Raw genomic sequence first — 16,893 nt, forward strand, 5'->3', positions numbered from 1 at the left:
AAAAAAAAAAAAAAAAAAAGAAACCCCGTCTCTACTAAAAATACAAAAAAATTAGCCGGGCGTGGTCGCGGGCACCTGTAGTCCCAGCTATTCGGGAGGCTGAGGCAGGAGAATGACGTGAACCCAGGAGGTGGAGCTTGCAGTGAGCCGAGATTGGGCCACTGCACTCCAGTCTGGGTGGCACAGTGAGACTCCGTCTAAAAAAAAAAAAAAAATTATTTTTTTTGGCCAGGTATGGTGGCTCACACCTGTAATCCTAACAGTTTGGGAGGCCAAGGCAGGTGGATCACTTGGCGTTTGGAGTTCGAGAGCAGCCTGGGCAATATGGGGAAATCCCATCTCTACTAAAAATACAAAAATTAGCTGGGCGTGGTGGTGCACGCATGTAGTCCCAGCTACTCAAGAGGCTGAGGCACGAGAATCACTTGAACCCGGGAGGCAGAGGTTACAGTGAGCTGAAATCATGCCATTGCTGTCCAGTCTGGGTAACAGAGTGAGACTCGTGTCAATAAATAAATTAAATAATGGATAATTTAGTCCAGGCACAGTGGCTCATGCCTGTAATCCCAGCACTTTAGGAGGCCGAGGTGGGTGAATCACCTGACGTCAGGAGTTCAAGACCAGCCTGGGCAACATGGTGAAACCCTGTTTCTACTAAAAATACAATATTAGCAGGGTGTGGTGGTGTGCACCTGTAATCCCAGCTACTTGGGAGGCTGAGGCAGGAGAATCGCTTGAACCAGGGAGGTGGAGGTTGCAGTGAGCCGAGATCACACCATTGCACTCCAGCCTGAGCGACAAGAGTGAAACTCCATCTCAAAATAAACAAATAAATTTATTCTTTTTAAGAGACAGGGCTTGGCTGGGCATGGTGGCTTACGCCTGTAATCCCAGCACTTTGGGAGACCGAGGTGGGCGGATCACAAGGTCAGGAGATTGAGACCATCCTGGCTAACACGGTGAAACCCTGTCTCTACTAAAATACAAAAAATTAGCCAGGCGTGGTGGTGGGCGCCTGTAGTCCCAGCTACTCGGGAGGCTGAGGCAGGAGAATGGCATGAACCCGGGAGGCGGAGCTTGCAGTGAGCCAAGATCATGCCACTGCACTCCAGCCTGGGCGACAGAGTGAGACTCCGACTCAAAAAAAAAAAAAAAAAAAAGATAGGGCTTGCTATGTTGCCCAGGGTGGTCTCAAACTCCTGGGCTCAAGTGATGCCCAGACCTTGGCCTCCCAAAGTGTTGGGAATACAGGCATGAGCCACTGTGCCTGTCCTTGAGTGATTTTTTTGTTTAGCTCAAATTGACCTTTATTTGCAATTCATGAATGGGGTACCCTCCACTTCACCAAACAGCGAGAGCTTCCCTAGTGATTTGAGATGGGGTTTTGCTCTTGTTGCCCAGGCTGGAGTGCAATAGCACAATCTCGGCTCACCACAACCTCCGCCTCCCGGGTTCAAGTTATTCTCCTGCGTCAGCCTCCCAAGTAGCTGGGATTACAGGCGTGTGCCACCATGCCCAGTTAATTTTGTGTTTTTAGTAGAGACGGGGTTTCTCCATGTTGGTCAGGCTGGTTTTGAACTCCCAACCTCAGGTGACCCACCCTCCTTGGCCTCCCAAAGTGTTGGGATTACAGGAGTGAGCCACTGGGCCGGACCCCTACAGCCTTTTGATGGGATCTCCCCTCTTCACAGATAAGGAAATGAAAGCTTAGTGCAGCAAGGCAATAGCCACGTGGGAAGTTGCAACCTTCTGGGTCCTGTGAGACCTGCTGGTGGGTGGCTGTCCCAACGTACCCCCTTCCTTCCTACCCCCTCTCATGAGCTCCTACCGCGGGCACCAGGAGCTCCTGCAGCATGATGTCACGGATCTGCCAGCCCCGCTGCGTGCTCCTTTGAGCCTCTGTCGCAGTAGCTGGCCCAGCCCTACGTGGCAGAAGCCATACTTGGTCGCCATATTCTTGCTCTGCGTCCCTTTGCCACAGCCTGGGCCGCCCATCACGAAGATGATCAGAGGGGACTTGAGGATGTCTGTGGCACCCAGGAAGAGGGAGGGAGATGGGTTAGTGCCTGTAGGGGCACAGGTGTCCCTGGGTGACACTGGACAAAGTCTCTTGGCATACTCTCTTTTGCTGTAGGGTGGCATCTTGGGGGTATGTTTCTGTTCTCACGGGTATAGCCAGGCAAGTTGTGTATTTGTGCCGCTTGGATGAAGATGTGAACTTGAGGCCAGGTGTGGTGGCTCACACCTATAGTCCCTGCACTTTGGGAGGCCGAGGTGGGTGGATCCCTTGATGTCAGGAGTTTGAGACCAGCCTGGCCAACATGGTGAAACCCCGTCTCTACGAAAAATACAAAAAAATTAGCTGGTGTGGTGGTGCACGCCTGTGATCCCAACTGCTCGTGAGGCTGAAGCAGCAAAATCGCTTGAACCCAGGAGCTGAAGGTTGCAGTAAGCCGAGATTGCGCCACTGTACTCCAGACTGGGCAACAGAGCAAGGCTCCGCCTCAAAAAAAAAACAAAAGAAAAAAAAAAATGATGTGAACTTGAGCAGGCCAGGCCCTTCGCACATGGCATCTCCTTAAAGCATCCTGAGAACTCTATCATCCCATTTTACAGCGGAGGGAACTGAGGTTCAGAGAGAGGCAGGGAATTACCCATGCTCCCAGCGTCATCCCATACTCCCCTTCCCTCTGTCCCAGCCCCATCCCATACTCCCCTTCCCTCTGTCCCAGCCCCATCCCATACTCCCCTTTCCTCTGTCCCAGCCCCAGGGGGCTACAGTTCTTTGAATTTTTTTTTTTTTTTTTTTTTTTTTTGAGACAGAGTCTTGCTTTGTCGCCCAGGCTGTAGTGTGGCGGGATCTCAGCTCACTGCAAGCTCCGCCTCCCGGGTTCACGCCATTCTCCTGCCTCAGCCTCCCGAGTAGTTGGGACTACAGGCGCCCGCCACCTCGCCCGGCTAGTTTTTTTGTATTTTTTTTTTTAGTAGAGATGGGGTTTCACCGTGTTAGCCAGGATGGTCTCGATCTCCTGACCTCGTGATCCGCCCGCCTCGGCCTCCCAAAGTGCTGGGATTACAGGCTTGAGCCACCGCGCCCGGCCCCAGTTCTTTGAATTTGAAACTCATTTCTCCTTTGCTGTTTCCTCTGCCTGGAAAATCCCTGCCTGCCCCAGTTCCTTCTGTCCACAACTTCCATCTGGCCTTCTCTAGCCACTGTCTAGAGTTTCCCCCCATCACTCCTTGTCTCAGACACCTATTTCCTCCACAGCAATGGCCACAGTCAGTCATGATCTTCCCTGTTTACTTGTTCTTTTAATTTTTTTCTTCTTCTTTCTTCTTCCTGCTTTCTTTTTTTGAGATGGCGTTTCACTCTTGTTGCCCAGACTGGAGTGCAATGGCGCGATCTCAGCTCACCACAACCTCCGCCTCCCAGGTTCAAGCGATTCTCCTGCCTCAGCCTCCCGAGTAGCTGGGATTATAGGCATGTGCCACCACGACCGGCTAACTTTGTATTTTTAGTAGAAACAGAGTTTCTCCATGTCGGTCAGGCTGGTCTCAAACTCCCAACCTCAGGTGATCCGCCCTCCTCGGCCTCCCAAAGTGCTGGGATTACAGGCGTGAGCCACCGTGCCCGGCCGTTTACTCGTTCTTGTCTCCTCCACGCCAGAGTCGACTCCATGAGAGCAAGGACTATTTGTGCCTCCGTCATTCCTATATTCCTAGGAGTTGGCAGTTCCTGACATTTAGTGGTGGATGAGGAATAAATGAAACCAGACACATCGACGGTGTCTGTAGTTCATGGCCCAATTTTTGTGTCTTGCTCCCCTTCCCTTTGCTTAGCCAACTCCTATGCATCCCTCAGTGCCCAACTGAAACCTCCCCTCTTCTCTGAGCCCTCAGAGCCCACTGTGCTTCTCCTGCTCCTTCCTGGGTTGTAGATTCCCATGTTATGAGTCTGTCTCCCCCACGACACTGTAACCCTCGAGAGGGCACTGTAACCCTCCGTTGGGAGCTGTTTTGACAGATTCACCTTGCGGGGCCCCGAACCCAGGAGGTGCTCAAGTATATCCGAAGTGGAGCAATGAATGGTTGCGCCGTGAGCATGCGCAGTTGTATTACTGCCATGACTGGGGCGTGCGTGCATGCCTGGAACGGGGTAGGGGATCCTATATCTCCCTACTGTTCTCTGCAGCCTCCTTCCCTTCCCCCCAGGAAGCCAGCCAGCCGCCCCCGCGACTTTACCCTTCTCCTGGGGCCTCAGAGCCCTGCCCATCTCGGGCAGCTTGGACTTGCAGAGACCCATCCAGCCAGCAGCCCTTGGGGTGGTCGCTCCCCGACCCCGCCCAGGCTCTGACCCCTCCTGGCTCGGCACAACGTCACAAGGGTCCCCGCCCCGGTCATTTTGCGACAATGACGGGGTCCGGGGTCCCCCTTCGGGGTAGGGAGAGGCAATGAACCCCAAACAGGCCCATGGGGAGCCAAGCGGCGGTTCGACCCGACCGATGTAGGCCTCGGTTGCTATGGTGACGCGGCCTTCTTGGCCCCACCAGGTCCAGAGCGACATGGGGCATGCGCAAAGTGCATGGGGGCCCGCAAGGAGGACTCTCCTCCTTCTCCCTACCCAGGATGCCGCGGTCCTTAGGTGCTGACGTCACGAGGGAGGGCGGTCCCCCATTTGATGAAGTTAACCGTGTTATATAAAAGAGCGCCAGCGACAGAGGCTGGTTAGTTTATTTCAGACTCGGCCTGGGTTTGCTGAGTCTAAGAAGGGACGGTGGTGGCCCTTTTGAGGTGACTATAGCCGCCGAGGAGCATAAGTGACTGCGCATTGAGGCGGCCACAGTCGCTAAGAAGGTTGCCATCGCGACGCGGCCGCTGGAGGGTTTTGCTTCCGGGTTAGGCGGCAGCAGAAGCGTAGACGGAGTAGCTGGAGCGCCTCTTCCGGTTACCTTTTCCCAGTGCCAGAGGCTCCTGGGGTTGGGGTCTTCGCTCAGGGACAGAGACCCGACAGCGAGCGGCGGCTTCCCCGGGATCGAGGGACGCGCACGCCAGAGGAGACGAAAGGAGCCCGGGTCGGACCAGATCGAAACCACTGACCATTGCCCATGGCGGCCCTAGTGAGTGTGGATTTGGCGGGGTTCCGGGGTCCCGACGGCGACCTCGGCAACTCCTCACTCACCGTCCGGTTCCTCTTTCCGCAGGGCCCTAGCAGCCAGAATGTCACTGAATACGTCGTTCGAGTTCCCAAGTAAGTCCCCAGCCCCATCTCCCACTCCTCTCCACCCTCCAAAAATGAAAACCTTCACGGTCTTCTTAGCCAGGCGTTTCTGGCCTTGTCTGTGATTCTCCCTCCAGACTGGGAGAGACTTGGAGGGCAGGGCTGGGATTAAGCTGAGGCTTCCCTGGGGACAACACTGCTTTTTTAAACGAATGAATGAATGAGTGCATTAATAACACGGCGATCCAGCCCCCTGGCCTAACCTTCGGTCCCATGATGCTCAGGCCAGCTGTAAGGACATATTCCTCGTCCTGTTTCAAAATGGTCAGGCTGTCTTTCCTTTCTAGGCCTTTGTACATCCTGTTCCCTCTGCCATGAGTGCCTCCCCTCAACTGTGACTCTGCTGGGTGAATTCTTGTTGATTCTGCAAAACTCAGCTCCAGTATCTTCCTCCTCCAGGAAGCACTCCCTGCCTGTCCTCCCTCCTCCCCAAGGCTGAGTTCACAATAATCTCCACATCTTGGGTTCCCCCAAATCTTTGTCCCTCCATCTGCTCTTCTTCTGCCTGGGGTCAAGAGGGGATGGGTCTAGCTTCTCTGGCAGACTGGGAATCCTTGGAGTCTTCTGTATCCAGTGTTGCCAGGCAAAACAGGCTGAATGAATCGGGGTGGGTTTGTTGAGTGATTGAATTGAATAAATGATTCAGTTGAATGGAATGATTGAATTGAATTGATGGTTCAATTGGATTGAGCGATTGAATTAATGATTTGATTGAATTAATGATCCAGTTGGATGGCTGATTGAATTAATGGTTCAGTCGCATTAATTCATTAAATTAATGATTGAACTGCTGTATTGGATTGACACCACCTCTTCTAATCCACTCCAGGAATACAACCAAAAAATATAACATCATGGCTTTTAATGCAGCCGATAAAGTCAACTTTGCTACATGGAATCAGGTAAGTCCCTGGGTCCTGGGGGTTGGGGGCTGGGGTGGTGGGAGAACATGACCCTGACCTTGGTGATTGTAATAGTTGCTTAACTGTCATAGTAACTAAGTCTTAATTTTCTCACTTTTCTCAAAGTGAAGAAAAGATAGATGACAAAGGATTGGGTGCGGTAGTTCACACCCCTAATCTCAGCACTTTGGGAGGCCGAGGCAGGAAGCTTGCTTAAGGCTAGGAGTTAAGCCGGGCGGGTTGCTTCAAGCCTTTAATCCCACGCACTTTGGGGAGAGCGAGGCGGGGCGGGATCACAGCAGGTTCAGGAGCAATTCGAGAACATTCTGGCTAACACGGTGAAAACGCCGTCTCTACTAAAAAATACAAAAACTAGGCCGGGCGAGGTGGCGGGCGCCTGTAGTCCAGCTCTCAGGAGGCTGAGGCAGAGAATGGCATAGAACCTGGGAGGCGGAACTTGCAGTGAGCCTGAGATCCGGCACTGGCCATCGCAGCCTGGGCTGCAGAGTGAACGACTCCCGTCTCAAAAAAAAAAAAAAAAAAAGGCTAGGAGTTTCAACAACCAGCTGGGCAATATCAATAGCAAGACCGCAACTCTCAAAAAATTTTACAAAAATTAGGGGCTGGGGGCCGGCATGGTGGCTCAAGCTGTAATCCGCAGCACGTTTGGAGGCGCGAGACGGTCGGATGCACCGAGGTCAGGAGATGCGAAGAGCCATCCTGGCGGCTAACACGGTGAAAGGATCGCCGTCCTACTAAAAAAATACAAAAAAGCTAGCAGGGCGAGGTGGCGGGTGCCTTGTAGTCGCAGCTACTCGGGAAGGCTGCAGGCAGGAGAATCGGCCATAAACCCGGGAGGCGGCAGGCTTTGGCAGTTGAGCTGCGATCCAGCACTGCACTCCAGCCCTGGGCGACAGAGTTGAGACTCTGTCTCAAAAAAAAAAAAAAGAAATTAGCTGGAGCTGGTAGTGTGGGTCTGTAGGCTACATAGGAGGCTGAGGTAGGAGGATCGCTTGAGTCCAGGGATTCAAGGCTGCATTGAGCTATGATTGCACCACTGCACTCCAGCCTGGATAACAGAGCAAGACCCTGTCTCAGAGCGAGACTCCATCTCAAAAAAAAAAAAAAAAAAAAAAAAGAATGGCAAAGGCCCAGGTAAAGCTCCTGGGTGTCCCTGTAAGTTAGGTTTGGTAGGCCCACCGGAGGCCTCTCCTTAAAGGAGAACAGTTAGAAGTTGTGCCCACCGATGGGCATTTTTGGCCAAGGTTTATCTGGGCAAGGGAGGGGACTGGGCTGGGGGCTTTCCCAGAGCCCCTGCCATCAGAGGCTCTAGAAAGGACTTTGGGAGCCATTAAAGGTTGTCGTGTGGTCTGGCTGTTGTGGGGAGACAGACTGTGGGTTTGAGGGCAGTTAAAGGGAGACCAGGTAGAAGCTACTGATCTGGTCTAGGTGAGTCCTGGTGGGCACTGGGGGCAGTGGAGGTTATGAGATGTGGCTGATTCTAGAGTGTTTTAGAAATGGTATATATGGACCTTAAATCAAGAGCTTAAGGGTAATTCGGATCGTATTAGCCACATAGGTCACGATAAATGGTAACATTTGTAGAGATTTTGGTGCCTTAATGTCAGCAAATGTTGCACAATGAGATTCTTTTTATTTATTTTATTTTATTTATTTATTTTTTGTGATGGAGTCTCTTGTTGCCCAGGCTGGAGTGCAGTGGCACAACCTGGGCTCACTGCAACCTCCACCTCCCAGGTTCAAGCCATTCTTCTGCCTCAGCCTCCCAAGTAGCTGGGCGTACAGGTGCCTGCCACCACGCCCAGCTAATTTTTGTCTTTTTAGTAGAGATGAAGTTTCGCCATGTTGGTCAGGCTGGTCTTGATCTCCTGACCTCAAGTAATCCACCTGCCTCAGCCTCCCACTGTGCCCGGCCTTTTTATTTTTTAAAAATAGATATAGAGTCTCACTATGTTGCCCAGGCTGGTCTTTTTTTTTTTTTTTTTTTGGAGACACAGTCTCGCTCTGTCGCCCAGGCTAGGGTGCGGTGGCCGGATCTCAGCTCACTGCAAGCTCCGCCTCCCGGGTTTATGCCATTCTCCTGCCTCAGCCTCCCGAGTAGCTGGGACTACAGGTGCCTGCCACCTCGCCGGCTAGTTTTTTTGTATTTTTGATCTCCTGACCTTGTGATCTGCCCGTCTCGGCCTCCCAAAGTGCTGGGATTACAGGCTTGAGCGCCTGGCCTTTTTTTTTTTTTTTGAGACAAAGTTTCGCTCTTGTTGCCCAGGCTGGAGTGCAGTGGTGTGATCTCAGCTCACCGCAACCTCTGCCTCCTGGGTTCAAGCAATTATCCTGCCTCAGCTTCCCGAGTAGCTGGGATTACAGGCATACACCACCACACCCTGCTAATTTTGTATTTTTAGTAGAGACCGGGTTTCCCCATGTTGGTCAGGCTCATCTCGAACTCCTGACCTCAGGTGATCCACCCGCCTCAGCCTCCCAAAGTGCTGGGATTACAGGCATGAGCCACTGCGCCCAGCTTTTTTTTTTAAGACAGAGTGTCACTCTGTCACCCAGGCTGGAGTGCAGTGGCATGATCTCGGCTCGCTGCAGCCTTTGCCTCCCAGGTTCAAGCCATTCTGATGCCAGGCTGGTCTTAAACTCCTGAGCTCAAGCGATCCTTCTGCCTTGGCCTCCCAAAGTTCTGGGATTACAGGCGCGAGCCACCACACAATGAGTTTCGATATGCATGCATTCTGGAGATGTGTAGACATTCTAGTTACTTATAAATTTTGGGAAAAGAAGCCTGGGACCAGATGCCTGATGTACAGAGTAGGGAAGTCTTCATTCCTTCTACATTCCTCAGATAAGGAATTTTGCCTCCGATGGCCTGCTCGATGGCCACCAGGTGGTCTTTTTCTCTTTAATTTTAATTTGGAAGTAATTTTAAGCTTTTAAGTTGCAAAAATAGAACACAAGGCTCGCTCAAATTCCCTTTACCCAGATTTATCAAAGGCTACCATTCTCCTTCCTTGTTGCCAAGTGGTACGTTGGTTTTGATCATCTAGAGCTTGGCCTAGGGTGAGGAAGGGCATTCCTGGAGCGGGGCACCGCCCAAGCAAAGCCAGGGACCCTGAGAGGCTCTGCTTCCTGCTCCCCTAGGCTCGGCTGGAGCGGGACTTGAGCAACAAGAAAATCTACCAAGAGGAGGAGATGCCCGAATCGGGCGCGGGCAGTGAGTTCAACCGCAAGCTTCGGGAGGAGGCTCGGAGGAAGAAGTACGGCATCGTCCTCAAGGAGTTCCGGCCCGAGGACCAGCCCTGGCTGCTCCGCGTCAACGGCAAATCGGGCAGGAAGTAAGCGGTGGGGCGGTGGCGGCGCCGGCTTAGCGACCGGTCCACATCCCCCCTCAACTTACATACTTTGTGGGGTACCCTCTCTGAACCTCGGATTCCCACTGCTGCGATGGAGGTGCTGGCACTTTCATCCCTGTAGGGTTTTGTTTTTTATTTATTTATGTTATCTTATTTTACTTATTTATCTTTTTGAGATGGAGTCTTGCTCTGTCGCCTAGGCTGGAGGGCAGTGGCACGATCCCGGCTCACTGCAACCTCCACCTCCCAGTTTCAAGGGATTCTGCTGCCTTAGCCTCCTGAGTAGCTGGGATTACAGGTGCCTGCCACCACCAGGCCCGGCTAATTTTTGTATTTTTAGTAGAGATGGGGTTTCACCATATTGGTCAGGCTGGTCTGGAACTCCTGACCTCGTGATCCTCCTGCCTCTGCCTCCCAAAGTGCTGGATTACAGACGTGAGCCACCCCACCTCGCCTACTTATTTATTTATTTATTTATTTTGAGATGGAGTCTCAGTCTGTCACCCAGGCTGGAGTGCAGTGGCTCGATCTTGGCTTACTGCAAACTCTGCCTCCCAGGTTCATGCCATTCTCCTGCCTCAACCTCCGGAGTAGCTGGGACTACAGGTGCCCGCCAACATGCCCGGCTAATTTTTTTGTATTTTCAGTAGAGACGGGATTTCACCGTGTCAACCAGGATGGTCTCAATCTCCTGAGCTTGGGATCTGCCCGCCTCGGCCTCCCAAAGTGCTGGGATTACAGGCGTGAGCCACCGTGCCCAGCCACCCAGCCTGCTTATTTATTTTGAGACAGGGTCTCACTCTTTTGCCCAGGCTGGAGGGCAGTGGTGTGATCCTAGCTCACTGCAGGCTCTAACTCCTGGGCTCAAGAGATCTTCCCACCCTGGCCCCTGAGTAGCTGGGACTATAGGTGTGCCCCACCATGCCTGGCTCATTTTTGTATTTTTGGTAGAGATGGGGCCTTGCTGCATTGCTCAGGCTGGTCTTGAACTCCTGGGGTCAAGCGATCCTCCTACCTTGGCCTCCTAAAGTGCTGGGATTACAGGTGTGAGCCACCGCCCAGGCCGTGGGGTTGTATTTTTGAAGATAGTTCACTGAGTTGGTGCTTGTGCCTGGCTCTGAGGCAGCTCAGAGTACCACAATGCAGGAAGCTTGGGTGGCCAGCCCTGGGGGCTCATGACACTTGAGATGACCTCTCAGAGGGGGCAGACTGAGGGCAGAACGGACGGGTCTAGGTTAGGTTGATGAAGGGCGCTCCAGGCATAGCAGTTGGGTGATAGTGACAGACACAGGCAGCTCACACAGAGCAGTGGGTGCCAGGATGTGCTGGACCCAGTGGAGCCTTGGAAAGCTATAGGCAGGGAAGGGGCGCTCACCCAGATTGCCTGGACCTTTAGGGTAGAAGAGAATGAAGTGGAGGCCTTAGGAGGCTGGGCAGTTGTTTAGGCTTGAGGGAATGGTGGCCGGGGCCAGGTGTCCACTCAGATTTGGCCATGCCATGTCTGGGCATGGTGGCTCACGCCTATAATCCCAGCCCTTTGGGAGGCCGAGGTGGGCAGATTACTTGAGATCAGGAGTTCGAAACTAGCCTGGCCAACATGGTGAAACCCCGTCTCTACTAAAACTGCAAAAATTAGCTGGGCGTGGTGGCGGACACCTGTAATCCCAGCTACTCAGGAGGCTGAGGCAGGAGAATCGCTTAAAGCCGGGAGGCGAAGGTTGCAGTGAGCTGAGATTGTGCCACTGCACTCCAGCCCTGGTAACAGAGCGAGACTCCATGTCAAAAAAAATATCTGGCCATGCCTTCCCGCCCCATCCTCTCACTTGGCTCCTCAGTTTCCCGGGTATGGCCCACAAGTAGCAGAGCTGGAGGCAAATGTAGATGATCTGACTGCAGGGTTAGGCTCTTCTGAGATAATCTCACATGATCTTACCAGAAATGATCCTGATGCGCAAATGCCCAGCCCTTTGCAGTGTAGGCGTGCCGGCGCTGTTCCCCAGATGTGAGAATTGACGAGGCCCAGCTGGTTGAAGGCCTCATAGGCATTCCTTGGTCTTCCTCCTATGGCAAGTGCCATAAAGGAGGCAGGCCTGGGGGGACACAGGCAGGGCTGGGCCGGTCTCTGTGGGCCAGGCCATGATCGTAGCTCCCTGCAGGTTCAAGGGCATCAAGAAGGGAGGCGTGACAGAGAACACATCCTACTACATCTTCACCCAGTGCCCCGACGGGGCCTTCGAGGCCTTCCCCGTGCACAACTGGTATAATTTCACGCCGCTGGCCCGGCACCGCACGCTCACTGCCGAGGAGGCCGAGGAGGAGTGGGAGAGGTGAGTGGACTGTGTGGCGGTCGGGGACAGAAGGGAGGGAAATGGGGTGCCTTGCTGTGGGTATATCACCAGGCCCTGTGCTGGGAGCTGGGGACTCAGGGGTAACCAGGGCAGACCCCACTCGGCCATCTCGGAGCTGTCAATTCAGGGGGAAACAGATAGGAGGGGGTGGCCTGGAGCTCAGATTGGCAGAGCAGGATGGGATCTAACTGCCCCCTTGGCTTCCCACAGGCCGCAGGTCACACAGCCTGATCCACTGCAGGGCAACAGCTCCAGGCAACCCCGTAAGGGCATTCTGGGAGGGTTTCTTTAGCAGTGTCCTCGGCCTCAGAGGTGGGGCAGGTACAGTTAAGGGCTATGGAGAGACACAGTGCATGAGGCCAGTGCAGAGTGACTGTGGCCAGGGGGACGAGGCTGGGGCCCCAGAGCACTTGGTCTTGGATGTTGTGGTTTTGGATGAGACCTTAGGGCCACCACCGCCGAAGGGTGTTTGCAGATGGTGGGGAGGGCACTCTGAACGCATCTGCAAAATGGCATTTGCACACGTCACAGATGAGCAGATGCTCAAAGAGTTGATGGCTCCCAAAGGGTTAAAAAACACCTTTTTCCCTCCTTGCTTTAGTGTTGTTTGTTTGTTTGTTTGTTTGTTTTTGAGACTGCATTTCACTTGTGTTACCCAGGCTGGAGTGCAGTGGCACAATCTCAGCTTATTGCAACCTCTGCCTCCTAGGTTCAAGCAATTCTTCTGCCTCAGCCTCCTGAGTAGCTGGGATTACAGTTAGCTACCACCATGCCTGGCTAATTTTGTATTTTTTTTTTTTTTTGAGACGGAGTCTCATTCTGTCGCCCAGGCTAGAGTGCAGTGGCGCGATCTCGGCTCACTGCGAGCTCCACCTCCCAGGTTCAGCAAGCTCCGCCTCCCAGGTTCACGCCATTCTCCTGCCTCAGCCTCCCATGTAGCTGGGACTATAGGCGCCCGCCACTACGCCCGGCTAATTTTTTGTATTTTAGTAGAGACGGGGTTTCACCGTGTTCGCCAGGATGGTCTCCATCTCCTGACCTCGTGATCCGCCCGCCTCTGCCTCCCAAAGTGCTGGGATTACAGGCCGAGTCAGTGTGCCCAGCCTAATTTTGTATTTTTTGTAGAGACAGGGTTTCCCCATGTTGGCCAGGTGGTCTCAAACTCCTGACCTGAGGTGATCTGCCCGCCTCAGCCTCCTGAAGTACTGGGATTACATCCATGAGCCACCACGCCCGGCCCGCTTTAGTTTTTAGTCATTTTCTTTGGTTTTAAAATTTCTGGAGTCCTAGGTTGGCTCAGCTCCAAAAGCAACCCCGTAAATGGCACGCGGTCAGAGCATCTTCCCCTCCAGGTCTTGAGCCTCCGAGCCTGTGCCCCTGGTCTCCTGGAACAGCATTCCCTGCTCTTCCTGCTCCACGTTGGTTGAGTTCCTGGGGCTCCATTGTAAAATCCATCGATCAGTCTTTGCTGGGAGGGCAGGTTCCCTTTTGGTGTATTTTCCTTAGAATCTGCTTTGAAAGTTTTAGGGAGAAGAATTTGGGATTTTATAGAATTGTGTAAAACCTGGATGTTAACCAAAGGAGAAATGCCATCTCTTTTTTGAGATGGAGTCTCGCTCTGTTGCCCAGGCTGGACTTCAGTGGCGCAATCTCAGCTTACGGCAAGCTCCGCTTGCCAGGTCCACGCCGTTCTCCTGCCTCAGCCTCCCAAGTAGCTGGGACTACAGGCGCCCGCCACCACGCCCGGCTAGTTTTTTTGCATTTTTACTAGAGATGGGGTTTCACCGTGTAAGCCAGGATGGTCTCGATCTCATGACCTTGTGATCTGGCTCAGCCTCCCAAAGTGCTGGGATTATAGGCGTGAGCCACCATGCCCGGCCTTTTTTTTTATTTTTATTTTTTATTTTTTATTTTTTATTTTTTGAGATGGAGTCTCGCTCTGCCGCCCGGGCTGGAGTGCAGTGGCCGGATCTCAGTTCACTTCAGCTCACTGCAAGCTCCGCCTCCCGGGTTCACGCCATTCTCCTGCCTCAGCCTCCCGAGTAGCTGGGACTACAGGCGCCCGCCACCACGCCCGGCTAGTTTTTTGTATTTTTTAGTAGAGATGGAGTTTCACTGTGTTAGCCAGGATAGTCTCGATCTCCTGACCTCGTGATCCACCCGTCTCAGCCTCCCAAAGTGCTGGGATTACAGGCTTGAGCCACTGCGCCCGGCCTATTTTTATTTTTTTGAGACAGAGTCTCGCTCTGTCGCCCAGGGTGGAGTGCAGTTGTGCCATCTCAGCTCCCTGGCTCACTGCAACCTCCACCTCCCGAGTTTAAGCAATTCTCCTGCCTTAGCCTCGCGAGTAGCTGGGACTACAAACGTGCGCCTCCACACCCAGTTGATTTTTGTACTTTTAGTAGAGAAGGGGTTTCACCGTGTTGCCCAGGCTGGTCTCAAAACTCCTGGCCTCAAGTGATCTGCCTGCCTTGGCCTCCCAATATGCTGGGATTATAGGTGTGATTCATGGTGCCCGGCCAGAATGCCATCTCTTGATCAGATGTTAAATCTAGTTAGCTAAGAGCTGTTCAGGCTGGGCACGTGGACAGCGGATCACAAGGCCAGGAGTTCAAGACCATCCTGGCCAAGAGACCAGCCTGGCCAATTTGGTGAAACCCCATCTCTACTAAAAATACAGAAATTAGGCGGGCATGGTGGCGGGCACCTGTAATCCCAGTTACTCAGGAGGCTGAGGCAGGAGAATGGCTTGAACCTGGGAGACAGAGGTTGCAGTGAGCCGAGATCGCACTGTTGCACTCCAGCATGGGTGACAGATCAAGACTCCGACTCAAAAAAAAAAAAAGAAAAAAAATTTAAAATGGTGATGGGGTCTCGCTATGTTGCTCAGGCTAACCTCAAACTCCTGGTTTCAAGCGAGTATCCAGCCTCGGCCTCCCCTCCCAAAGTGCTGGGATGGCAGGCTTAAGCCACTGCACCCAACTGTCACTTTTTTGGTGCACCGTTCAGTGGGGTAAAGCCGCTCACAGTGTTATGCAGCAGTTGCATTATCTTTCACAGCAGCCTGGGCTTTGCCCATGTTAGATGTATTCCTAACACTTCTCATCACATGCAGTCTTTTATTTTTTTGGAGGGAGAGTCTCACTCTGTCACCCAGGCTGGAGTGTAGTGCAATCTTGGCTCATTGCAACCTCCACCTCCCAGCTTCAAGCAATTCTCCTGCCTCAGCCTCCCAAGTAGCCGCGACTACAAGCACACACCACCAGGCCCGGCTTATTTTTGTAGTTTTCGTAGGGACGAGGTTTCACTATGTTGTTTAGGCTGGTCTCAAACTCCTGACCTCAGGTGAGGAGTGACCAATCCCAAAGTGCTAGGATTATAGTTGTGAGCCACTGCGCCTGGCCAGATCTCTTGTCATCTTAATTTATAGATGTCTTTTTCTTTAATGACAAAACCTACTGTTTCCACTGGAACAATGTAACGTTGTCTCATTGCTCATGGAAGCTTCAAAAAACAGGACCGCAGGCCGGGCTTGGTGCAATGGCTCACGCCTGTAATCCCAGAACTTTGGGAGGCCGAGGCAGGTGGATCACCTGAGGTCAGGAGTTTGAAACCAGCCTGAACAACATGGTGAAACCTCGTCCCTACGAAAACTACAAAAATAAGCTGGGCGTGGTGGTGTGTGCCTGTAGTCGCGGCTACTTGGGAGGCTGAGGCAGGAGAATTGCTTGAAGCTGGGAGGTGGAGGTTGCAGTGAGCCAAGATTGCACTGCACTCCAGCCTGGGTGACAGAGCGAGACTCTGTCTCCAAAAAAAAAAAAAAAAAAAAAAAATAGCAAGAAACCAGTGTGACTGGATTGGGGCCAGACTCTGAGGCCAAGGGAGGTGCTGAGACTCCAGCAGCACATGGGGACCTGTTCTTTGAGGGACTCGGGGTGGAAAGGGAAGGCAGGAAGGGCTGGTTCTATCCGTGTGGTTTCAGGGAGTCCTGGGCCACAGCCCAAGTCCCCGGGGTCCACGTCACATTGAAGGCTGTGTGGGTGGTGCCCTAGGGCTCGCCCCCTGCAAGCGCAGGTGCAGGGTGGTGCCAGGCCCGGCATGAGCCACCCTGTGCCTGGCCCTCAGGAGGAACAAGGTGCTGAACCACTTCAGCATCATGCAGCAGCGGCGGCTCAAGGATCAGGACCAGGATGAGGACGAGGAGGAGAAGGAGAAACGCGGCCGCAGGAAGGCAAGCGAGCTGCGCATCCACGACCTGGAGGATGACCTGGAGATGTCGTCTGATGCCAGTGACGCCAGCGGTGAGGAGGGTGAGCACGGGGGCCCGGGTATTAGGCTACAGAGGTACCTGCTCAGGCGGTGCCAGTGAAGGCAAAGTCTACTGTTGCTCACCATGGCCCTGCAATTCGAGGCACGTGGGGTCAGGTGGGATGGCTCATGCCTGTCCTCCAGCACTTTGAGAGGCTGAGGCAGGCAGATCACCTGAGATCAGGAGTTTGAGACCAGCCTGGCCAACACAGTGAGACCCTGTCTCTACTGAAAACACAAAAATTAGCTGGGCATTGTGGTGCACGCCTCTAGTCCCAGCTACTCAGGAGGCTAACGCAGGAGAATCGCTTGAACCTGGGAGATGGAGGTTGTGGTGAGCCGAGATCGTGCCACTGCACTCCAGCCTGGGCGACAGAGATGGACTCCGTCTCAGAAAAAAAAGAATGAGAGTCAGGCGAGGCTGCCTGGAGGAGCAGTGATGTCAGTCAGGAGGCAAAGCCAGAGCCCGGGAGAACTGAGCTGTAGCCCTTCTTTCTTTTTTTTTCTTGAGACAGGAGCTCGCTCTCTCACCAGGGCTGGAGTGCAGTGGTACAATCACAGCTCACTGCAGCCTTGACCTCCCAGGGTCAAGCAATCCTCCTACCTCAGCCTCCTGAGTAGCTACAGGACTACAGGCATGCACCACCATGCCTGGCTAAGTTTTTTTTTTTTTTTTTTTTTTG

General features: G+C 53.2%; 2 protein-coding genes across 2 annotated transcripts in view; one reads left to right on the top strand and one right to left on the bottom strand.

Moving 5' to 3' along the window:
• Positions 1-1,627: 1,627 nt before the first annotated feature.
• Positions 1,628-4,588, bottom strand: LOC108523881 (probable adenylate kinase 5, chloroplastic). Its single transcript, XM_017864651.1, is given in 3 exon segments — positions 1,628-1,902; positions 1,905-2,027; positions 4,243-4,588. Coding segments are annotated over 3 exon segments (543 nt in total). The 5' UTR covers positions 4,565-4,588; the 3' UTR covers positions 1,628-1,804.
• GTF2F1 (general transcription factor IIF subunit 1) overlaps positions 4,435-16,893 on the top strand; it is a 14,087-nt gene continuing 1,628 nt past the window's right edge. Inside the window, exons 1-6 of the mRNA XM_017864649.1 lie at positions 4,435-5,117; positions 5,202-5,248; positions 6,108-6,180; positions 9,343-9,536; positions 11,711-11,881; positions 16,028-16,269. Coding sequence (XP_017720138.1) covers positions 5,106-5,117; positions 5,202-5,248; positions 6,108-6,180; positions 9,343-9,536; positions 11,711-11,881; positions 16,028-16,269 — 739 coding nt within the window. The 5' untranslated portion in view covers positions 4,435-5,105. The remainder of the gene's footprint in view (positions 5,118-5,201; positions 5,249-6,107; positions 6,181-9,342; positions 9,537-11,710; positions 11,882-16,027; positions 16,270-16,893) is intronic.

The sequence above is a fragment of the Rhinopithecus bieti genome, unplaced genomic scaffold (assembly GCF_001698545.2).
Source record: "Rhinopithecus bieti isolate Rb0 unplaced genomic scaffold, ASM169854v2 scaffold_79021, whole genome shotgun sequence".
Lineage (NCBI taxonomy): Eukaryota > Metazoa > Chordata > Mammalia > Primates > Cercopithecidae > Rhinopithecus > Rhinopithecus bieti.